At 42.4% G+C, this 25,272-nt stretch overlaps 1 protein-coding gene across 3 annotated transcripts in view; it reads right to left on the bottom strand.

The window, feature by feature from the left end:
• The window catches only part of ldah (lipid droplet associated hydrolase), a 521,342-nt gene that overhangs the window by 60,954 nt on the left and 435,116 nt on the right, over positions 1 to 25,272 (bottom strand). For 2 of the 3 annotated variants that reach the window (XM_072498873.1, XM_072498871.1), the window contains exon 6: positions 9,178 to 9,260. In XM_072498873.1, the coding sequence (XP_072354974.1) occupies positions 9,178 to 9,260 (83 nt within the window). Of the gene's footprint in view, positions 1 to 5,636; positions 6,285 to 9,177; positions 9,261 to 25,272 lie in introns of those variants that run through there. The other variant, XM_072498872.1, reaches the window with a different exon arrangement.

Raw genomic sequence — 25,272 nt, 5'->3', positions numbered from 1 at the left:
TTGGAGGGACGTGTTCAGGGTGATTTTGAAGGCTTGAGCCGGGTCCTCTGGAGGCCATATTCGGGGTATCGGATCGGCCCGGGGTTGGAAGCGTGTGCGGAGGCAGATGTTTTAGCCTTCGCCTCGTTGATCGCCCGAAGGCAGATGCTGTTGCGGTGGAGGTCAGTTTCTTCACCCTGTGCCCTGGCGTGGCGGGGGGGGGTCTGTTGGAGTTTTTAACACTCGAGAAGGTGAAGTTTGAGTTGAGGGGAAGGATGGAAGGGTTCTACAGTTCATGGGGTTTGTTCATTATGCACTTTCAAGAATTGGATGACATCGAACATTATGGTGTGGTTTGGGGTGGAGGGGGGGTTGGACTGGGTATGTTGTCGATGAATATGTATGGGTGGATGGTGGATTCCTGATTCCTTTTCTTTGATGTTTGTATTTAAAATGTTGGGGGTTGTTTGGGGGTTGGTGGAAGGGGTTTGACATTATATTTGTTACTGTTGATTGTTGGTGGGTTTAAATTTGGATGAAAATATGAAATAGGAGAATAAAAATATTTTAAAAATAATCAGCGTACGAAAGGTAACAGTGACAGGCCAAAAGAGTATATTTTTCCAATTGCTAAACCCAGTCCATGGGATAAGAATAGTTGCTGGGGACTAGAAGATTTGGCGCAGATCCACGAGACTGGGTTTACCAGATTTTGAAGGCCAAATGCAATTTTCCAGCAGGTTTTTTCCTGTTGCCTTGCTGCAGAGGCTACATAGTTTCATTTGAATACAATTTCCCTTGATAAAGTATTCAATAAAGTTGTGTTGGACCTTCACCTTACTCTTGTCCCCTTTGTCTATCTCACCGGGTAATGCCCCATGAGTTGAAATGGGTTACTGCAAACTGGTCAAGGTTAGTCGGGGTATTTACCCACCTTTCACTTTACAATGACCTCCTCCCTGTTATCACTAAGGGGTCTCATTTGCACCTTTATATAAAGGTGTAAAGGTTGACCCTCTTCAGTTTGTGAATACCACCTTCATGTTTGATGCTTTCATGATTTTCAGAACAGCAGATCCTATTTGGGTGTTCTGTTCTCTTCATGATGACATTAGCTGGTAAGTTCTTGCTGAAGTGGTGCACACATGTAAGTTGGCAGAGGAGCAAAGCAACTGGGAGATCAGAGATTTTAAAAACAGTGTGGGAAACAGTGGCAGCAACAGGGCACTGAGAGAGTAGAGAATTTAACAACAGAATGCGAATTGCGGGGCGCTTTTGAGCGAAAACAGGAGGTGAGGGACAAAATCAGTGTGATGACACAAGAAAATAGGTAAGTGATGGCTGGTGATTGCTTTTAGTTTTTTTCCCTAATCTGGGGCAAAACTTTCAATTGTGCCAAATAAAATAGCAAGTGAATTAATAATGACTTTGTGAGCACAGAGCAGCTTCAACTGAATGCAAATTTTACCAAAATGATGGCGAATCTGGAAAGAATGTAATATGGTGAAGTGAGGGTATGAGGTGCTTCTTTATATGTTTATGAAAAAAATTCTCTAGAGTTAAATTAGAATTAAACTAAATAATGGTAAAGAACTAAAGCATATCATTAAATTTAATAAGTTAAACAAGACTATTACCTGGATTAGAAACTATGAATAGAAAATGGAGTGTTATTTCAAAGCTTAAAATTCTAAATAATTAAATAAAATACAAAAAAGATAACAGGGCAACTGATGTGTTGCAGCTGGAGCATGTGGGTGCTGGTGGATGTGATTGTGAAATACAACAACCACTGTTCGGACACCCTGGGCAAGTGCATGGCCAATTCCAGCCCCACGTGCTCTGGAGTCACAACACAAGTGAATTAACCAATAGTTTTTATAGAAATACCTAAAACCTTTGGCTGCCCAATAATTACAGTCACCAGGTTTCTAAATGTAAACATAATTGCTGTCTATTCATAATAAGAACTATAATGAAACATGCAGTAAATACAAATGGTTAACTGTAAACTAATTCCTAATCCCCATTTTAACCTTCCTCCACCCTCTTCACACACACGAGGCAAACAACCAGAGGGTGGAAAGGGGTAAAAATCTTAAGTAAAAGGATTAAAAAGTCTTTTTTTCCAGATAGAAGTTTCCAACACCTTACTTCTCTTTAAACTTTGCTTTGAGTCTGTGGTTTGTACTCAGGCATCTGTAGTTTCTGAAATACAGTACTCACAAGCTTTCTGGAGAGAAGTAGCATATTCTGGTCTTTGTTTGCATAGCTTCTAATAGTTCTCCTGTAAATAGATTATCCAGGTTTTCTGCCAGTTCAGAAACACAGCCTAGACCTTTTCTGGGGAAAGAAATGGAGGGGAGAGGGTAGCAGAACCTTTCTCCATGCTGCCAGGATCAAATTGAAACTCTTTGGGACTCTGAAAAGCAGTCCACTGGGATAGGATCCAATCACCACCTGTTACCAGACAGAGTTCAGACTTTTGGGATAATTTTTCTCCAATTAAGGGGCAATTTAGCATGGCCAATCCATCTACTTTGCACATCTTTTTGGGTTGTGGAAGAGATTCACGCAGACTCAGGGACAATGTGCAAACTCCACACCGACAGTAACCTGGGGCCGGGATCAAATCCGGGTCCTCAGTGCTGTGAGGCAGCAGTCCTAACCACTGTGCCGCCGTGCCACCCTCGGGCCAATTCATTGTCCACCAGTCAATCAATCAAACTGAGTTCCAATCTAGTTCTCTCTCTGGTGCCGACAAGTCTGAGCTCTTGTTTAAACCAGCACAGACGAGCAGAGTGATCTCTCCTGTAATTTCTGGATTCTGCTGCTTGGATTAAAGATACGGGCTTCTTGCCTCAAAGAGACATGTCCATTAATCATCCATGGATCAAAAATGTAATTGCAAACTAAAAGGGGAAATAAGTGAATACACAGGGAATAAACAGGGAGGACCTGTTGTGTTCTTTGTTTTTTGTTCCTTCAGGATGGTGCAGGTTGTAGTGCTAACAAAGAACAGCAAGCAGTGTTTAATAATCAAAGCTAATTTATTACACAACACTGAATTAGATTTGAACGTATTACTAAGGAACTAGTTAAGTAATAATAATAATCATCGTTATTGTCACAAGTAGGCTTACATTAACACTGCAATGAAGTCACTGTGAAAAGCCCCTAGTTGCCACATTACCGCGTCTGTTCGGGTACACAGAGAGAGAATTCAGAAAGTCCAAATTACCTAACAGCATGCCTTTCGGATTTGTGGGAGGAAACCGGAGCACCCAGAGGCAACCCACGTAAAGGTTACACTACACATCTACACTATTAACTATACTATTAGGTCAACTATCTCATAACTACTCTGTCTTGCTCCCTTCCACTCTCTCCATGTATCTCCATCTATCTCCCAGAAGTTAAGGAGGCAAGTGATATTTATATGGTTGCTCTATAGCACCATCTAGTGACTTAGAGTAGTAACATTACATTAACCCTTTACGTGCTTTACAATATCCACATATTGTGACAGGCCCTTTACACCATTCCCATAGTAAGTGTCTTCAGTTCGAGGAACTTCGATTCAGTTTTGATGAGTTGAGTCCAAACTTCAGATACTGATGTGCTGAGGGAGAAAAGTACCTCAGAATAGCATTTTATTCCAGAAGGCAGTCACATCACTTTGGTTAAGTACTTCATATTTGGTTTATAATAAGGAGAGCTGAATGTGACTACAAGAAAGGCAAGAAGCATGTATCTTTAATCCAAGCAGCAGAATCCGGAAGTTACAGGAGAGATTATTCTGCTAGTCTGTGCTAGTTTAAACAAGAGCTGCAGACTTGTCAGCACTAAAGAGAGAAATGGGTTGGGACTCGGTTGGATTGATTGGGGGATCCAGAAGGTAACAACGAAGGAGTCTCAGGTCTTGTGCTTAACCAACAGATACAAGGTTCTTGCAGCCTGTGTGGACAAGAGTGTTACAAAACCTCATGAGGACCATGGGAGATCGCGGATTGATCACCCAATGGGCTTCATAGAATACGTGTTTCCACGGTGGGCTGGCGGGTGCCCACCCAGCTGAGGCTTGTTAGCAGGACCATTAAATGTAGCTCCCAGACCCAGTAAAGGCAGTTCCCGATAGTTGCTGGCTGGGACATTTATTTTGTGTGCTTTGGGAGTGGGTTTTATTGTCAGTTTGTTTTTTACAGTTTGAAATTAACCCGTTTGGCCTTTCACACTGCGCATCCTGGGAATTATTACAAAGAGCATGGGTTGCAAGATGGAAGCATTTTTAAGAAATAAAAGCAGACAACGTTGGAAACACTCAGCAGGGCAGTCAGCATCTGTGGAAAGAGAAACAGAGTTAACGTTTCAGGTCAATGACCTTTCATCAGCACTGGGACAAGTTAGACATGCAATAGGTTTTGAATAAGGTGTGCTGCTTTGTGAAAAGCAAAACAAAGAGGAGAAAAAGAGAAACGGGAAAACCCCACGCAAAGAAAAGGAAACAAAATGCAGTTACAATCTGAAATTGTTGCACACAATGTACAGAAGGTTGTGAAGTGCTTATTGAAAGATGAAGTGATGTTTCCGCAGCTTACATTGAGCTTCACTGGAACAGTGCAGCAAGCCAGGAGCAGAGGTGTCAGCGTGAGAGCAAGGTGGAGAATTAAAACGGCAGGCCAATGGAGCTCAAAGGTATGCTTGCAGACTCAACAGAGGTGTTCTGCAAAGTTCACCCAATTTGCATCTGGTCCCCAGTGTAGAGAAGACCATGCTGAGTGCCACAAATACAATATACTAGATTGAAAGAGCAATACGTAAGTCACTGCTTCAGTTGTACCGGGTATTTGGAGCCTTGAATGGTGAGAGGGGAGGCAAAAGGGGAGATGTTGCTTCTCCTGTACTGGCATGGAAAGATGACGAGGGAAGTAGATGGTGTGCTGTGTATGATTGGAGAGTGAGGCCGCCACGTTTATGTTTATGCAAAACTTTTGTAAATGATGCCAGTGTGATATCACGCCGGTGCCCACAGAATATTCAGTGAGAGTGAAGGATCAGAGTGAATGCACACTAATGACTGCTAACATACTAAAATTAGGTTCCTGTGATGTGTTTCTAATAATAATAACCTTTATTATTGTCACATGTAGGCATTCATTAACACTGCAATTAAGTTACTGTGAAAAGTCCCTAGATGTCACCTGTTCGGGTACACAGTGGGAGAATTTAGAATGTCCAAATTACCTAACAGCACCTCTTTCGGGATTTGTGGGAGGAAACCGGAGCACCGGGAGGAAATCCAGGCAGGGGAGAATGTGTAGACTCTGCACAGACAGTGACCCAAGCTGGGAATCAAACCTGGGACCCTGGAGCTGTGAAGCAACAGTGCTAACCATCCACTGGGGGTGGGGTGGGGTGGGGGGGGGGTGTTGGGGGGGGGGGAATCAAAAATGCTGATCTTGCCAGAGAGGATCGCATTTTCCGATTCTCTTGTTATGGGCCATGGTTGAGAGAACCTCAAAGTGTATCATGGAGTTCACCTGACCCACAACTTTTAATATATTGTGGTATGGGGAGCACACGGTCCACTCTACAGGTGTGGTACAGCAGAAATGGAAAGGTATTTTTTCAAGCAAAACAATGTTTATTCTATGAACTCAAGTTAACCTTTTTAAAACATACAGTGAACATCTTAGCAACCATCAATTCAAATATAACCCCCAAAGAATACAATACTAAGTAATGCTTAAGCTGTCCTTTTAACACCCATAAGACTTTAAAAATCTTTTAAACAGAAGCACATCAGGTTAAAGTCACTACTGAGAGCAGTTATTAGCTTTAAATTACCAAAGGATCGATTTACAGGCTTTAGATTACAGAGAGAGAGACTCAAACACCTTCTGACTATGACTGCAGCTATCCAGCTCTGAAAACGAAATTAAAACACACCCTGCAGCAAACAGCCTAAAACGGAAGTAAAAAGCTGACACACAGCCCAGCTCCACCCACTCTCTGATATCACTGCAGTAATAAACACCCATTTATTAAAGGTACTCTCACTACAGATATTTATATGCATACCCATTTATAAACACCCATTTCTTAAAAGTACTCTCACATGACACTCTCCACATTTTGAACCCGCGCCAGCGTTCTCACTGACTGCTAATGCGGGCTCAAAATCTCGCCCTGTGTGTATATGAGTGCACATGTGAAGGAAACTCCAAGCCTGTTAATACCACTGCAGTCCACGTGCAGAATCCTTTCATGTCATCCGAATGGTGGGTGAGGAAGTCAATTTTGACCTATCACAAGGTTAAATTTGAAAAATAAAAAAAAGTTGAAATTTAAATTCCTTGAAAGAAAGAAATCTCAATTCTATTGTCATAGATAATTATAGATTCTGAAGTCTGGCTGTTAAAAAAGAATCAATGAAGTCCCTAATCACAGAACAAATAGCTAAATGCCTAATACCTGAAAAAGATCTTTGACATGGCTCAAATTTGATCGATTAGATTTCAACTGACAGAAGGAAAAATACAATGCTAATACAATTTCCACAAGAAGTAAGAAGCTCATTATCGTGATTATGGCTGTTTATTTATAAAGCAATCAAGCAACTTCGGTGCAGAAATATTGCTAATAAACATTCCATAAATAGATGAAAGACAAGTTTGAAAACAGCCAATTGCAATTAGTAATGAAAAGCTCTCTGGGGAAATACAATGAGTTGCATCTATCACTAGAAGTGATTAGAGTGCCTCTGGAACTATAGCATGCTTCCAGCTGTTACCACTAAATCACAGAAAATCCATGGTGTTTATTTGATTTCCCCCCCCCCGCAAATCATTATATTTCATGAAGTACAGCTTTGAGATCTCACAAAAACAAGACACACAGTTTGGCAAAAACACTGATTGAGGCAGCTGGTCACAAGGCCCAATAGCATTATTTTAATGAACTCTTTTTCATGCGAGGTATCATTATGGTCCTGCAAGTGCAATTTATTTTAATAGTTTTGTTGATGTCTTATGATGCGGCAGGTATCAATAAATAAAAGAAACATTGTGATTCCCTCTTTCTGTAACTTTCTCTACTCTTCTCGCACTTTGTAATTCTGTCTGTCTCTCAGGCTGTTTGTACTTTTGTTCTTCACACTTTGGACTGGATAATATTGGGAGGGGGGCAGGGTCAGCATACCCTGAAGCAAAGGTGGCGTGGAGCTGATATGCTCGACAGTGACCTGCCCACCGTCTTAATGCACTTCGGGGCAGCTAAATGGGGGCCAAGTGGAACATCTGCCCCATACTGGGAGAACATCCTGCCCTCTGAACCTGGCCAATCTGATTGGCTGGCAGCTTCATCAGTCCAGGCATCAGTGGCTGTTGCCGCTGGGGCTGCAGGAGAAGAAGATCTGTGGATCGTTGGAGCAGGTAAGTCTGGGGCCTTGGGCAGGAAAGGTTTGGATGGGTCAGGGGTGGGGGGGGGGGTGGGTTGAGGGAGTGGGGTTAAGGCTGCAGGCGGGTAGGAAGGAAGTGGGAGGGTTCTGTTTGAGAGGCATTCCGTGGTTAGCAAAGGACAGCACCTAAAGAAGGAATCCCGCCCTTCCTTCCTGCCCTTTGAAGAACATTGTTTAATAAAAATTGGACTGCCTGTTCCTGTCCAGCTGCCCACACCAAACATTTTATGGCATTGGTAGCATTTTATCAGGGTCAATTGGCTTGATAACAAGCTACTTAACATAGCTACTTAACAGGGCAATGAATTATAGGCTGGTTTGCTGTCCTTGCTTGTATCTCTAATCTCACTTCTGCACATCACAATGGTTGGGACCGAGAAAAAGGGATATAGAGGAAAGAAAGGCTTGACTTAATTATTAAAATCAAATTAAATCACATCAGTCAATTTAAAAGTACAGCCATTTTCTCTTCATGAATGCACTATTAAATTCTGACTGTTTTAAAGCACTCCTTCTTGACAGTCAAGGCAGGGAACCTGGTGTGCGATGAACCCTCTCTTATCACTAGACAATGAAAGCAACATGGTGTGACTCCTCCTGTGATGTAACATCTGGTTTCTATTCATTGTCATCTCCCTTGAGTGTGGAATCTGAGGGTTACGTCATATTCAACCAGCTGCCGTTACTTCTGCTACTTTGTAGAACATTATTTCTACCACAAGATAACGCTTCCCAGAGCAATGTGACAGTAGAGCTCAAGAGATTAAGAAAGGTTGAAACAGCCCATTTAAGATGGAATCTTATGAAGCTTCCAGGAGCGGGAAACGAGGACCTTTGCAATTCTAACCGTGACCATTACCCTCTACCACATGAAATCCCAGCGTACAGTGTTGATAGGGCATGGAGCCCCACCGTTGCACCTCTAATTGGCCTCCTTCCCTCTGGATGGCTGCTAGTTGGCCATCTGATTATTAAGAATGTATGCGGTCCCCTTGCGTTTCTCCTGGAACAGATACTGGTATCAAATTATTACCCGAATCATAATTGCTGCATATAGGGAAAGAGCTGCAAAATAGATTAAAGTAGACAACTTTGACATGCAATTAGCACCAGTAAAGTCATATTAAGCTGACTGGCTTACTCTGCTGAAATTTCAATTATTTTTAAAATAAACCTATTTAAAAATTTTTTTTTTTAAATACCTATTTAAAAAATTTAAGAATAGCTTTTTCAAACACCTGCATCATTACCTGGCTTCCCACAAACATGGCATTGGCTGCAAATGTTTATTTAAATGTCACTTTAAACTAAATGATTTCATTTGGATGGGGTCCACTGTACTTAGTGGGAGATTTTCCTCCTTCAAATCCTTTCAGATTTGCTTAATTGTGATGAATAATGTGCCTATTTACTAGCTGTCTGTGTTGTATTGCCAGGAATACCTTTATTAATATTGGGGGATACTTGTTATTTCAGCTTATCAAGAGGGGACTCTGCTACTTTCTAATATAGAAAGTAAACTGTTCCTGAGCTGACATTTATTCAGCAGCAGTGGGTGACTTTTAAATTTCAAGCCATAAATTCATGGAGATTTCAAATGAAATCTCCAAAAGCGCTCAATTCCCAAAGAAAGGTTGTTCCCACAATTTTAACCTAAAATGTAAACAGTTGCATGTTGTGCATGGACATTTGAATAGCAAACCATCGGAATTTTGACAACAAAGTTGAAACTAGAATACCTTGTCCAAACACCGTCTTATGGTTGAATCATCTCTCTGCATAACCTGCATCATTTCCTGGCTTCCCATATACATGGCATTAGCTGCAAAGAACCAAATATTCTCAGTTAAGAGGATAATCCAAAAACTAAACAGAGCACTTACATTTTTTTTTCACAATGAAAGCAATAGAAAAAATATTTAATTCGAAACCGTAGTTAGATAAAATTATTTAGTTGTTCTTAAAATACTTGCTGACCAACACCCATCTAACTTGTGTTTTATTTATTAGAACACGGATTATAGGGTGATATGACAGATTCGAGGAGGAGGGGGGCTTCGGGCACCGCTGCCATTCGTGGACAGAGGCTCGTTGTACGGTGGAGTCGTACGGTGTCGGATTTTTGTTTTTTTACATAGAAGGTGGTGAGTGCCTGGAACGTGTTGCCAGGAGAGGTTGCGGAAGCAGATACATTAATGGCGTTCAAAAGGCATCTCGACAAATATGTGGATAGGATGGATATAGAGGGATACAGCACTAGGAAGTGCTGAGGGTTTTGGCCAAGAGTGGTATTATGACCAGTACAGGCTTGGAGGGCCGAAGACCTGTTCCTGTGCTGCATTGTTCTTTGTTTAAAATTATGAAAAGATGGGACAATTAACTAGAAATGGGTGTAATAAGTACGGTTTAAAACAGAAAACCAGAGGGAAATGTCTTTGCGAAATTCACTCCCACTCTTAATACTGAAGTCAGAAATTGTGTTGCAGCGCCTGAATTGTTGCTTTTGGCTCAGATCATTTAAATTCAGCACAGAACCGCTGTCAAACTTGGGGCCTTGTGGTCTCTATGGCTAAATATTTCTGTTCTGTGACACTGGTTTTCTTTTCTTCATCTTCTCTCTTTTCCAAGTTCCTCCAGCCCGTCATACACTTTTCCATGGTGAGAGTTGACCTGCATACATCCTCAAATGGAAAATTATTGTTGGATCACCAGGAATTTGTCCTTCAGCAACAAGGGACAGATCAACCTTTCCATTTCTCCTGTCACCAGCAAATGCCTTGCCTCCACTTGGCGATTTGCCCAATAATATAGTTGAGATTAGGACCTTACCATCAGGGCAAATCTTGAAATAATTTCCAAATGAGTCCCTTTGCTCATCTAAATCGAGGCTCTTAGAAAAATTGGCGATTTTGCACCAGTTAAGCCATGTTACTTCAAAAAACTTTCAGTAAATATTGTCGCAAGAGACGTTTGGATCATGAATATGTATATTGTATATACTGTGTATATTGCTGAATGTAATAACACCACCATCCTCAGGAACATTAAAGGTGAACCAATTTAAATAATAATGAGTTTCGCAATTCAAGCTAATGAACATTTCCTTAAGGAAGCATACTCATTTGAATTTTAACTGACAATAAAGATAGTTTTCAAAGACACAGAGCCTTTGAAAAAAGGGAAGCACTTGTTGAAATTAGTTTGAATTTCTCAATGTATAATTAGAATTCAGTAGACAAGAGTAGACAAAAACTACTCAGACATTAATCAGCCACTTTACTTGAGTTTCTATTGTCTCACATAATTAAGTAGATTTCAATTTGCTGCCCACTGTAAAACTGACAGTGGAAATCCGTTGCCCGTTTTCGTTCCAGTGAAGAATGTTCTCACTTCCCAAATGGGTCAATTATTCCATGCTCTTAGGCTGAACAGCCCTCCTTGTCTTTAAGTCCTCTAAGTTCAAGGCTAGACTGCAGTTTCAACATCTTTCCGTTGCTACAACAAACAACTCCAAATAATTTTTAAGAAGTTACTTGTGTTGCAATCAGTTCCAATTCTGGATAAGGCAGATGGGTAATTTACAGGAAGGAGGGTTGTTCCTCTGTCATGAATCTGTGTTGCGTTAGTTAGACCATAAGCAAGCTCTTAAAGAATTTGCTTCCCTACAGTGTTTTATAAAATGGCATTTAGCCAATGAAAGGTTTCCTTTGCGGAACATTTGTTTTACATTATTTATCAGAATATGGAAGATAATTAAAAGATATAACTCCTTTGTCAATTAACAAGATTAAATGCAATCTGTACACACATGAGCCCATAAAGATACAAGGCCTTTGCTTAAAACTCAGAAAAAACTATCTGCAAAAATGTAAAACCAGAATAAAATAAAAAGTGAACCTTAAACAATGGCATGACTTAAGTATACGGTATTGCAACTGCAACCATACTTGTACTTGATTTTGGAGTAAGCAACTGTGATTTCCTCCTACTAGAGTTTGGTGATTTACATTTGTGTTTTAATGGAATCCATTAGTGATGTTTGAGCAGCGGGTGTCACACTATTGAAACACCACTTAGCTTCTGTTTCACAGCAGAAACATTTCATTAGTGGCAGAAGCCAGTTTGTGAGTTCTGAATGCCTGTATTGTGTTGCACACTCTGAAAAGACCACGTTGGCTCATTGCTTGTGAGCAAATACAGACTAAACATGTAAAACTAAGTGTTCAGAACATCAAGCCAAATTCCAATTCACCTTTAAAATGTGGTCTCTTATGTTCGGTAAGTTTAAACTGCAGTCTCTATTTTACTTTTAAGTATTCCAGTATAAGTATGAGCAAATGGAAACTGAAACCTGCTAACTCTTCAAACCTGCAATACTGCAGCCTCTTGATCCTTTAGAGCTGAACTGAAAGTGAGCCAACCAATAACAGTATTAATTTTGGCTAAAACTTTGAAGAATTATGATACACTAGGATTGCAGCAATATTTCAGAAATACTTCATGGCTCAAACCTTCACATTATTCCACTTGCGGCAGTCAAATCAGAAGCATGCGCCAAGAATCAATTCAGGTAACTTCCTAAAACAAACAATCTGTGCAATTTGTTTTGTTTGTATAATTTATGTTGCCAAAAACTGTACAAGAACGCTCGAGCAGTAGTTTCTGATCATTTTCTGCATGTTCCTGCTTTTGCATTTCTTCATTCTCCTCCTGGCCACACTGCATGTCTGGGAACAATGATGATAATACTCTATAGTACTTATTTAAGAAATATTCGTTTCTAAGAGTAATCCTGCAAATGGTTATAATTGCTACAGATTACACAGAAACCCCCCACACGCAATTGCTTATATTGTTTTATTTTGCATTGTATTCAGGAGCATCCTCATTTTTTGAAGAGAAGACCAATATACAAAGTAGATCTGTAGTTATCCATGGGATAGAACATGTGTGGACAGGTCCTTTTAAGAAACTAATTTTCTTGCCATGCCATTTCAGTCATGTGATATTTCCCTTCTCAGTGGCAATGGTGGTTTGCACATTCATTCTTCAATCTTGACAATCTAATTTGGCAATTGATAATTTCAAGAATGCAGATGTTAGCACTGGAGCTTTTAAGTCCTCATTGCTATTAGGACACTGGAGGGTTAAGGTGTACATCAGCTTCAGCTATCAGGTCAAGATAAGAATCTTTGGTGAACAAAAACGTACTCCTTGCAGCTGTGTTCTGAATAGTTGTGAAGGTAACCTTCTTGATCTTGTCCAATGATGATCATGACAGAAACAGAATGAGTGTTCCTTCGCTTTTTTTTCTCTCAATCTACAAGCCTTTGAAAAGGTCACCATTACGTTGGGTAAGGGGAGTTATTTTTGTTGATTCTTGGGATCTAGCTGTCATTGGCATTTATTGCCCATTCATAGTTTCCCACTGAGAAGATAATGGTGGACTTGCTGCTCGAACTGTTGTAGTTTATGTAATGAAAGTGCTCCCATAATGCTGTTAATTACAGTAATTTGATCCAGAGACAATGAAACACTAGTGATATATATTCAAATCGGGATGCTATTGGAGGGCAACCTGAAAACAAAGGTGCTTCAATATACCAGGGCTGTCTTTGTCCTTCTAAACATGAAGGTTATGGGGTTTGGGTTGCCCTGCTGAAGAAGTCTTGTTGAGTTGCTGCAATGCATCCTGCAAAGAGTACACAATGAGGGCACAGTATGCCGGTGCTAGATGGAGTATCAATCAAGCAACTACTTTGCCCTGGGTGGTGTTGAGCTTCTTGAATGTGTTGGAACTGTATGTGTCTAGGAAAATGGTAAATGGAGAGCATTTCATCTACTGACTTATGCCTTGTAGGGTGGTGGATAGACTTTGAGGCATTGCAGTCACCCTCAGCTTCTTTGCCTCAAGCTAAAGCTACTTCCAGGCTGAGTAGCATCAGTCAGCCTGCCTATGCAATCTATTCCAACATCTTATAAAACACTTTTAATGTAATTGAAAGCCCCAAGGCGCTTCACAGGAATGTTAGAAACAAAATATGACACTGAGCGACAAAAGGACAAAGGTAAAAGGACCAAAAGCTTGGCCAAAGGATTAGGTTTTAAGGAGTGTCTTAAAGGAGAAAAGTGAGGTGGAGAGGCCGAGAGATGTCAGTAGGGTATTCCAAAGCTTGAGACCTCGGTATCTAAAAGCATAGCCACCAGTGGTGGAGCAATTAAAATCAAGGATGCTCAAGAGGTCAGAATTAATTGAGTGCAAATATCTTGGCGGATTGTGGGGCTGGAGGAGATTACAAAGACAGGGAGTAACAAGGGATTTGATATGAAGGATGAGAATTTTAAAATCAAGATGTTGTTTGCCTGGAGCCAATGCAGGTCAGTGAACAAAATGGTGATCGTAAAACAGGAATTGGTATGAGTTCAGATACGGACAGGAAAGTTTTAGATTATCTCAAGTTTACGGAGGGTAGAATGTGGTAGACCAGACAGGAGTGTGTTTGAATAGTCAATTGTAGAGGTAACAAATGCAAGAATTAGTGTTTCAACAGCTGAGACACGGACAAAACAAATGTTTTCAATGCATTCCCTGGACAACCAGATGCAGCAGATTAAGAGGATAATGTGCAAGTTTTGTGGTCTTCTCTCAAGCTCAGGGCCTAATTGGCTGCAACTATGTTGCTCTCCAGCATCCTTTACATGATCCCAGTGCCTTAGTAAATCATAAGGGCTTCTAATCTATCAATTTGCAACACGAGTGTGATCACCAGCATTGCATCATGCTGTTCTTTCGCTGCTTTCCGGAGCTGCGGTGATGGTTCTATGTTGCATCAATCCTTCATTCCTTCAACTCTTTTCCGGTACACAGAAAATGAGAGTCTGGCTATTTAAGCACGGCTATTCCTTATGCACTCGGCTCAGATTTCCTTTAAAGAATCCATGTCCAGCAGCCAAACTACACTACAATTAGATCCATGAAGCTACTGGAGCATTCATCAATCAGACCACTGGAATAAACTAGTACCTGTTCCTGATCACTTCTACTCAGTGAGTTTCTAATTCACTATCCATCTTTGTGGAGTACTTATTCCTGTACTGGTAGTTAGAGGTACAGGAGATTCCTGTACTCCGAGACTCTGCAGGACCAGCCTCAACTGGTAGCTCGAAAAGAAAGTGCATTGAGGCTAGGGCAAGCATGAGACTGCAAGGATTACTATAGTAGATGAGTGACAGTGCAATGCAGCATTAGGTGTCCTGTCCTATATACATAATATATATATGAATGCATGCAAGGGAATTATTGCGGAAGCGAAAAGGACAGGAAGATACAAACACACTGCTGTACATTGCCTCCAGCCTGGCAATCTACAATACTATGTGGTGGTCTCTGTCAATTTTATATAGGGGCTGGTTTAGCACACTGGGCTAAAGAGCTGGCTTGTATGGCAGAACAAGGCCAGCAGCACGGGTTCAATTCCTGTACCAGCCTCCCCGAACAGGCACCGGAATGTGGCGACTAGGGGCTTTTCACAGTGACTTCATTTGAAGCCTACTTGTGACAATAAGCGATTTTCATTTCATTTAATTTTCAGATAGATTGCAGATTGTTGGACTACTTTGTGCTGAAAACAGGAGTGGGGGAAGGACACAATAAGTTCTGAATTCACTGTCTCAGATTAATTTAAGTATGCCTGAATTAGACTGCCCTGGGCATCCTTCGCAGTCAAGTGTGTGGTTACAGGTGCCAGATCAGCCTCCTCCTGTTGCTGCTCCTTCAGAGTGCTCATTACTCTCCTTCCCTTGGAGCTTCAATCCTTTCTGCTGTGCAATATTGTGGAAGGTACAGCAGACTACTACTGCTGGAAATCCTTGCGATGTGTGTTGCTCAGGTACTTAACTCGAATTGTCAGCATCCAGATTGCTCAATGGCCTTAGTAGTACCTTTCCTACATATCTGTCATGGGGCTACTCACAGGTGAAATCAGTTCAGCCATGTGTTCAGGAGACAGCACACGTCTCCAAGGAACCATCATTTAACTCTGCTTGGAGGTGCAAATATCTGTGAGAGACTTGACTGATGCAGAATGAAGGCATCACGCAGCTTTCCAGGCACAGCCATGCATAATGATATTGAGGTGGCTGCATACCAGCTGAACATTAATGGATTGGAATCTCTTTTGAATGATGAGAATTCCTGGGTGATTTGGTGGTGCCTTGATTGCCAAATGTGTACAATTGATGACTCTCCGGGTTGAATTTTCTGTTTTTCCATGGGGTGAAGGAGGCGGAATGAAAAGTGAGTGGTCAGCTCGCTGCTGCCCCCATCATCCGAGCTCATAGAATCAATGGCCAATTAGCAGTGTGAAGGGGGACTCCATACCCAATTGGAGTCTAGGCAGAGGGATGATGTTGTTAACAGGAAGTTGGTGATGGCTACAAATTTAATGGTTGCTCTCTCAATCTTTCTTCATTCCTTATGTCAGGCTCCAAAACGTTAACAAATCAGATAAAGACACATACAGATGTTGCCACCTTCACCAGCAGAAGCAGCTGCTACATTCAGCCAATGGAAGGTCTTTTCCTCCGTCCTTGTGCCGACTCGTCATAGCTGTCATAAAGCAATCCCAAACTTTTTCATTTCTGAGATCCGGTAAAAGGAACGAGCAAGGAAAAATTTCAGACAATTCAGTCGTTAACAAGATCAATAGCTTGTTAATTAATAATTTCAAAATGGTGGGCGGGCTGTTGATTTCTGTGCCTTCACACCTTCTGTAATTTAGGAGACAGATATGATGCTATTTTGCTGAACCAACTTCATTAAGCCTTATTTTACATTCATATGGTGGGGGTTCCTGATTTACAACCATAAATCCAGCACCCCCTCCACACACACACAGATCAGAACATTCGAATGCCCAATCTGGTGGCTTCAGTGAAGAAGTGTATATAAGCCCGAGCCCATGCAAACATGGCATTTGTCACCTGTAGGATGCATTTGTGGACAGCAGATAGTGAGATTCACCAACCATTACCTTCAGATCCCTGAAAGGAACTGGAGGCAAATAAATTAAATGCTGTGGTGACCTTGACTATCACAGGCAGTGAAAGTCCACTTGTTCCACATGGAAGGAGATCTTCTCCCCAGGAGACTGCAAATTTCAGCAGCTACCTGACAGGGAGCTCAGAGTCTCCTGAGGCACTGGTGCTCAGTCACTTTCAAAAAGTTGGTCAGCTTCCTTTAAACCCTGTGTTGGCATTATCTCCAACTGCAAGTTGGAGCTCTGTGTTCATCCTATGAAGCAGCAGATAGTTGAAAAGAAGGCTGCTGCTTTTCGTAGGGATACTACTTCTTTCATTCCTCATCTAAGATCCAGATAGAGTTCAAAAGTGGCTCCCATGCTGCTGTGAAAGATGACTATCAGGAAATGAAGATCAAAGGCAAAAAGCTCCATAGTAGCAGAAATTACGTCCAAAGTTTTGGAAATCCCTCCAGAGGGCTGAAAGCAGACTCTCAGACCACCTGCTGTGGGCAGATGTATTTTATTCAGGTAAGGTAGCAGCTGAGTAAAATACTCAGAACTCAATATTTGTAGCTTTACTTACCTGAGAACTGTTCAGCCCCGTTCATTTTTGCTGCCCTCTCATTTTGCTTTACCTGGTGGATTCCAGGAAACCCACAGTTAAAGTCAGAGTCTTGGGTTAAAAGTGCAGTAATGAGCATGTAACATATTTAAATCTTATACATGCCTGTTCTCACATGCTGAAGAATGTATTTTGGTCAAAGATGGAACACAGCGGGTTCCTGCCTGCTTCCCAATACACTTGCAATTTAGCTGTTTTAACCTGGCACCTAAACAGAAACACATCCACCTTGGCAGGTTAGTTTTCTCCATATAAGTGTCTGAATGAACTTTCTTTTTCAGTTCATGGCGAAGGTGAATTTTCTCTGGGCCTCTACTGCATCATCATTATAACTTCACTAGAAATTATATCAGGGAGTGGGAAAGGTCCTGAGAAAATCCATGCCCCATATGTGTCACACACAGAAAAAAGGTTAATAAAACTGTGTTATTGGCAAAATATACCGTCGGCGGGATTCTCTGTTGGCGGGATCCTCCGCTTCACCGACAGTGAACCCACGCCCAATGGCGAGGGCAGGCCGCAATGGGAAACCTCATTGGCTGGTTGGGGAATGGAGAATTCCGCTGCTGGTGACGGCGGGCCGGAAAACGGGGCTGGCGGGACAGAGAATCCTGCCCCGTGTCTTTTTTTGTTGTAGCTGTCATAATGAAAGTAATATTTGTTCCTTGGGACCTCTTTCTTCCTCAATGTCTTGCAAATCACTTTTTCAGGAAGGTGAGACCACTTTGACTTCTATAATTCTGTGCTTCAATAAAATTTCATGATATACAGCACATAGTTCAAACTTAGGAATTTAATGATTTTAGTTTTGAACCAAAGCTGAGGGGACAGGGAAGAAAGTTATATTTTGTTTGCTTAAATATTGTTAATTTAAGAATGAAGAATTAGTACATTCCATGAACTCAAAATTCTGAAAGATAGTTCATGCTTCAGATGTGTAAAAATATGTATTGGGAAAACTAGAATAAGGCTCTCAAAGCTCACAAGGTTTTACATAGAGCAATCGGAAATCCTCTCTAAAATCAGGTCCCTGTTAAATTTTTAAACTCCTACCAGAACCTAAACAGCTAAATTGGTGTGTGGCAAGATAATTCACAGTATCTTATATAGCATTCCATGCAACTAACTAGCCACAGATGAGAGATAAGAATCAAAGAGCCAGCGCAAAGGAATGAGATCGATTGCAAGGTCCACAGCCCAGACAAGCATTCCTTCTGCTGTTTTGTGATCACTGCACCTGCACTGAGGAAGCATATTAAAGTCTGTGTCAGGACACCGGGTCATCTGGCCTTTAAAAAGCTTTTAACGAGGAAAGTGCTATCAAAACTCTGCAGCTTCAGCGGATGATACACTGACAGCTTCAAGTGGTGTTCTGGGGGGCTGGGATTTCTCCTTCATTCTCTGCTGCCCAGAATCTTAAATTTACGTTCCAAAACTCTCAAAGCTGTAATTATTCAGTAGGTTTCAGACAAGGCAGGCAAAAAAAATCTGGAAAACAGGGATCAGAAAATAAATAAATTTGCACTATTTACAGTATATTTTGCACTATGAAGATGGATGGAAACATTATTAGGAAGTATCAGCTTGGCCAGCAGCAGCTCTTGTGCCTCAGCGTCTGGAGGTCATGGGTTCAAGTTATCCTTCAAGAAGTTGACAAGACAGTGCAGTACTGAGGGAATGCGGTGTTGGCAGAGCAACAGGTTTCTGAATAAATTATAATCTGAAGCGTTCATGTTTTATTTGAAGAAGAGCAGGGTGTCCTCTCGATGTCCGAGCCTACATTCATGTTTTAATCCGCACCTTCAAAAACAACTGGTCAGATTATCAGATTGTGACTTCCTATCTGTTTGCAGATCAGCTGCCAACTTTATCTAAAAAGCAACAGCAATTATAATGATGTCACTAAAGCCATTCATTACCTATGAATGAAATATACACTGAGGGCATGAAATGTGCTACATAAATACACGTTTATTTTACCAAAAATAAATCAGGCAAGTAAGACTGACATTTTAGGTTCGAAGCTTGTACTTTATTAACCATCAGATTTAACCGTGCCTCTAGTTCATGTCACTGTTATTCTCGGGTGACATCACCCGCACCTGCTGAAGTTATTCCTGAAGGTCCCGCCTTCTCAACCTTGCTCCTCGTCTGAGGTGTGGTGATCCTTAGGTTAAATCACCACCAGTCAACTCTCCCCCTCAAAGGGAGCATCTGGGACTATGGCACCTTTACCTTGCCTTTACCGTTATTCTACATCAGACATTGGAACTTCTGCAAACAAACCTGATAAAATCTTGTGCTTTGTGAACAGGTTTGCCACACACAGGTGAATGCACTATGATTTTACCATATGAAAACTGGTGAGTTTTAGCAGATGGTGATGAGTGTCATATTTTGGAGTTCACTATGGGCTGGATTTTATGTTTTTCAGTGGAGTGAGAGAGGCGGAATGGAAACTGAGCAGTCCACTTGCTCCCACTCCCGCCACCTCAGCTCGTCTAATCAAACACTGGATGGCCAATTAGTAGCTGCCTGGTGGAAAAGATGCTAATTAGAGGTCCAAATGGGGGTTCCGTGTCCAATTGGGACTGCAGGCCAGGAGGACATGCGGCAGAAGGGTTAGTCAGTCATGGCCAGAAGTTTAAAGGCCCCTGCTCTCTAAATATGTCTTAATATCTCGTGGCAGGCACCAAAAGGTTGAAAAAAAAGATATTAAAAACAAACAAACAGACGCTACCACCTTCACCAGCAGAATCTGCTGTTACATGCAGCTAATCTCCCAGTAGCAGGCCTTTTCTTCTGCCCTCGTGTTGTCTTGTTTTACTTGCCGTAAAACACTCCCAAACCTTTTCCTGGGGGATGCCTGAAAAATCCAGCAGGCAACAAATAATTGCAGATGGGTTGACAATTTCTGCGTCCACTTGGAAATATGGGAGATTGGTCCTTCTTTGCATTCACGTGTGTGTGTGTGTGTGTTGGGGGGGGGGGGGGGGGCAGCCCACCTGATTTGCAGCTGTAGGAACCCAGCCCTATGTTTCATGAATGTTCCTTATTAGTTGTGTTGCTGCGATGCGATCAGGTAATATTGTGATTGAAGCCAATATTGGAGCAGTTCAGATGTCACTATTTGTTATTTTATGTGTGAGACATCAGAAGGTTTTTGTCAACTTAAAAGTTTCTGTCTTTGTAATAAACCACCACCATTGATTCCATCCTAAACAAAAACATTAATTTTACCGGACTCTCTCTATCATTATGTGGTTGGTGGGCAGGCACCAAATGTACAACACCCGATAGCAAATTATAAAGAAAACCATTTAAAACATTTTAATTGATGTTCACCAGTCTTCTAATTAGAAGCTTGAAATTTATTTCAATGCCCTAATTAATAAATGCAATTTTGAAGATATGGGGTGTGATCTACCGGCCGCGTAATGCCCAAAAGGCAACGGGGCGCGATGCAGCCGGTAGGTGCCAGTATATCCTTCTTTGGGGATCTACCCGCAATGTCGCAATGTGAACCCCTTCACCTTGGAGACCTCGGACGAGCGCCCTTCAAACTGGTCTCCACAAACGGGGACCAGACAGAACAGCACTTGTGGAGATATCCAAGGGAATTGGAGGCCCCCAGGGGCTTTCCCTCTGGGGAGGGTGGCACCCTGACACTGTTGGTACCATTCGGGCACCTTGGCACTGTCAGCCTGGCACTGTCAGCCTGGCACCCGAGCATTGCCATCTGGCAGGGGCACTGCCAGGGTGCTAAGCTGGCATTTTTCCCGTGACGGGGATCGGGCTCGGGGGTGCTCGGGGGTGCCCTGTGTAGGTGCAGGGGATTGCCTGAGGACTCCCTTATTGTGAGTTAGGGCTTTGGGGGGCATTTGGAGGTCACGTCCGGATCTCCTTCTTCACTGAAGAGTTCTGGCGAGCAGAGTTCCTCAGTATAGAAAACCGGACTAAGTGCGGTCTCGTTGGGGAGTTCTCCACTGAGGCCCCGAGTCTACCTGAATGGGAACAGAATCCCATTCGATAGAATGGGGTTTCTCGCCACTCCGAACGCCGGGAAACATTTGACTAAACACCCTCGTTAAGCAACTCTGTTCCCATTTGGATAGATCGAGCACATGATTCTCTTTTTTTCTCAATTTCGCTGATTTTCCCAGCTCAACCAGTCACCTGAGGCCAAGGGTGCAGGCTCAATGCTGATCAAAGAACAAAGAACAAAGAAATGTACAGCACAGGAACAGGCCCTTCGGCCCTCCAAGCCCGTGCCGACCATGCTGCCCGACTAAACTACAATCTTCTACACTTCCTGGGTCCGTATCCTTCTATTCCCATCCTATTCATATATTTGTCAAGATGCCCCTTAAATGTCCCTATCGTCCCTGCTTCCACTACCTCCTCCGGTAGCGAGTTCCAGGCACCCACTACCCTCTGCGTAAAAAACTTGCCTCGTACATCTACTCTAAACCTTGCCCCTCTCACCTTAAACCTATGCCCCCTAGTAATTGACCCCTCTACCCTGGGGAAAAGCCTCTGACTATCCACTCTGTCTATGCCCCTCATAATTTTGTATACCTCTATCAGGTCTCCCCTCAACCTCCTTCGTTCCAGTGAGAACAAACCGAGTTTATTCAATCGCTCCTCATAGCTAATGCCCTCCATACCAGGCAACATTCTGGTAAATCTCTTCTGCACCCTCTCTAAAGCCTCCACATCCTTCTGGTAGTGTGGCGACCAGAATTGAACACTATACTCCAAGTGTGGCCTAACTAAGGTTCTATACAGCTGCAACATGACTTGCCAATTCTTATACTCAATGCCCCGGCCAATGAAGGCAAGCATGCCATATGCCTTCTTGACTACCTTCTCCACCTGTGTTGCCCCTTTCAATGACCTGTGGACCTGTACTCCTAGATCTCTTTGACTTTCAATACTCTTGAGGGTTCTACCATTCACTGTATATTCCATACCTGCATTAGACCTTCCAAAATGCATTACCTCACATTTGTCCGGATTAAACTCCATCTGCCATCTCTCCGCCCAAGTCTCCAGACAATCTAAATCCTGCTGTATCCTCCGACAGTCCTCATCGCTATCCGCAATTCCACCAACCTTTGTGTCGTCTGCAAACTTACTAATCAGACCAGTTACATTTTCCTCCAAATCATTTATATATACTACAAAGAGCAAAGGTCCCAGCACTGATCCCTGTGGAACACCACTGGTCACAGCCCTCCAATTAGAAAAGCATCCCTCCATTGCTACTCTCTGCCTTCTATGGCCTAGCCAGTTCTGTATCCACCTTGCCAGTTCACCCCTGATCCCGTGTGACTTCACCTTTTGTACTAGTCTACCATGAGGGACCTTGTCAAAGGCCTTACTGAAGTCCATATAGACAACATCTACTGCCCTACCTGCATCAATCATCTTAGCGACCTCCTCGAAAATCTCTATCAAGTTAGTGAGACACGACCTCCCCTTCACAAAACCGTGCTGCCTCTCACTAATACAAATGCCAGTTGCTATGAGGTATCTGAGAGCAATCGAAGGACATCATTCCCTATGCTTCCCCTTCCTGCACGAGGAGGTACCTGGTTTACACTTGATTTTGCACAACAGAATGGTTGAAAGAAGATATGAGAAAACCAGCATGCCATGTGCCACAAATCTGCCAGTGTGAGTGATTCTTGTATGACATAATATTTTATGCCCTTCAATTTTATTTAGATCATTTTCTCACTGCCTTCTAATGGTTTTGATTCTTCTCTGGGATCACCCATGGTGGCTAAAACCTATGCTTAATTTTGATTTTTGATTGCTGTCCTGGTAAAGGAACTTCCCCAAGTGCTGATTTCCCATTCTTATACTCTGTGGTTAAAAGCACATCTAAACTGTATGGAATCTAATATTATGGCACAAGTGCATCCAAAGAACTTGTCAGGCAATATGATTTTGAGCAGGTCCCGTACATCAATAGATCTATTTTGCATTGTGGCACAACACATTGCATTGGTCCCACTCAGCATATTTCCAAGACCGGGGAGAAAGATGCTGTAGCAATGAGAAATTGAGTGAATAAAAAAGTAAGTTTCTGCTCACATTGTCTTTTGGAAGTCAGATCGTTTACAGCTGGAGGGGTTGTCATTTACGTTAGCCCTCCTGCCCGCAACGATAATAATATAAACCTCTTTAACTCAGAGTATCCAACATGAAACTTGCCTGTTCTGCATGGGTCAGTTATTCACTATTTTAATTGACTGAGTCATTAAGGATTCTTTTAATAATGTATTACTCAAATCCCATTGACATTAGCACATTGAATGAGGCAGATAAAGAGTTAAAAGGTTATGTAAGATACACACTACAGGAACAAGTCCTCTTATGCCAGGAGGAGCTTTTCATGCAGAAATTGCTAAACAGTTCAATTGGTGACATTTACTTTTATCTTTTTACGAATGCTTGGCCAGCAAGCCAACAGATTACTTAATGGAGCATTCTTCTGAGTAGTGCTTGAAATGGAGAAGTCTAAAATCCTCAACAATAAGACAACTTCAGCACAAAAGCTATTCTTTAAACACCCTCTGATTGTGTCACTTGACAACTTGATTAAGCAGTCACCCCCATTCTGAAATTGGGATGTGTAGGATTTCAGCAACTGAAATAGATTGCCTCTGCTCACAAGGTCGAATGCCTTGGCGAGATCAATGAAGGCAATTGTCAGTGGTCTTTGTTCACAGCATTTATTTTGCAGCTGCTGGACTGAGCAGATCATGACAATTGGAGATCTCTGAAAACACACTGGGATTAGGGATAGATGCGCTCAACCAGGATTTGCAGTCTGACAAAGGCAACATGGAGCAAAACACTTTTTCCACAATACTCAGCAGGGAGATGCCGTGATAGTTGTTGCCATCACTGCTTGTTCTTGCACAGGGCCACAATCTTTGTACCACTCATATTCTGGGACACTGTCATAGAATCATAGAATTTACAATGCAGAAGGAGGCCATTTGGCCTATCAAGTCTTCACCGGCTCTTAGAAAGAGCACCCTACCCAAGCCCACACTTCCACCCTATCCCCATAACCCAGTAACCCCACCCAACACTAAGGGCAATTTTGGACACTTAAGGGCAATTTAACATTGCCAATCCACCTAACCTGCACATAGAACATAGAACATTGAAAATACAGCACAGAACAGGCCCTTCGGCCCACGATGTTGTGCCGAACCTTTGTCCTAGATTAATCATACATTATCATTGAATTTACAGTGCAGAAGGAGGCCATTCGGCCCTTTGAGTCTGCACCGGCTCCTGGAAAGAGCACCCTACCCAAACTCAACACCTCCACCCAACACCAAGGGCAATTTTGGACATTAAGGGCAATTTATCATTGGCCAATTCACCTAACCTGCACATCTTTGGACTGTGGGAGGAAACCGGAGCACCCGGAGGAAACCCACGCAGACACGGGGAGGACGTGCAGACTCCGCACAGACAGTGACCCAAGCCGGAATCGAACCTGGGACCCTGGAGCTGTGAAGCAATTGTGCTATCCACAATGCTACCGTGCTGCCCTTAAGAACAAATAAATCTACACTATATCATTTTACCGTAATCCATGTACCTATCCAATAGCTGCTTGAAGGTCCCTAATGTTTCCGACTCAACTACTTCCACCGGCAGTGCATTCCATGCCCCCACTACTCTCTGGGTAAAGAACCTACCTCTGATATCCCTCCTATATCCTCCACCTTTCAGCTTAAATTTATGTCCCCTTGTAATGGTTTGTTCCACCCGGGGAAAAAGTCTCTGACTGTCTACTCTATCTATTCCCCTGATCATCTTATAAACCTCTATCAAGTCGCCCCTCATCCTTCTCCGTTCTAATGAGAAAAGGCCTAGCACCCTCAACCTTTCCTCGTAAGACCTACTCTCCATTCCAGGCAACATCCCGGTAAATCTTCTTTGCACCTTTTCCAAAGCTTCCACATCCTTCCTAAAATGAGGCGACCAGAACTGTACACAGTACTCCAAATGTGGCCTTACCAAAGTTTTGTACAGCTGCATCATCACCTCACGGCTCTTAAATTCAATCCCTCTGTTAATGAACGCGAGCACACCATAGGCCTTCTTCACATCTCTATCCACTTGAGTGGCAACTTTCAAAGATGTATGAACATAGACCC

The sequence above is a fragment of the Scyliorhinus torazame genome, chromosome 4, assembly GCF_047496885.1.
Source record: "Scyliorhinus torazame isolate Kashiwa2021f chromosome 4, sScyTor2.1, whole genome shotgun sequence".
NCBI classification, from domain to species: domain Eukaryota; kingdom Metazoa; phylum Chordata; class Chondrichthyes; order Carcharhiniformes; family Scyliorhinidae; genus Scyliorhinus; species Scyliorhinus torazame.
This window is presented reverse-complemented; position numbering and strand designations above follow the sequence as displayed.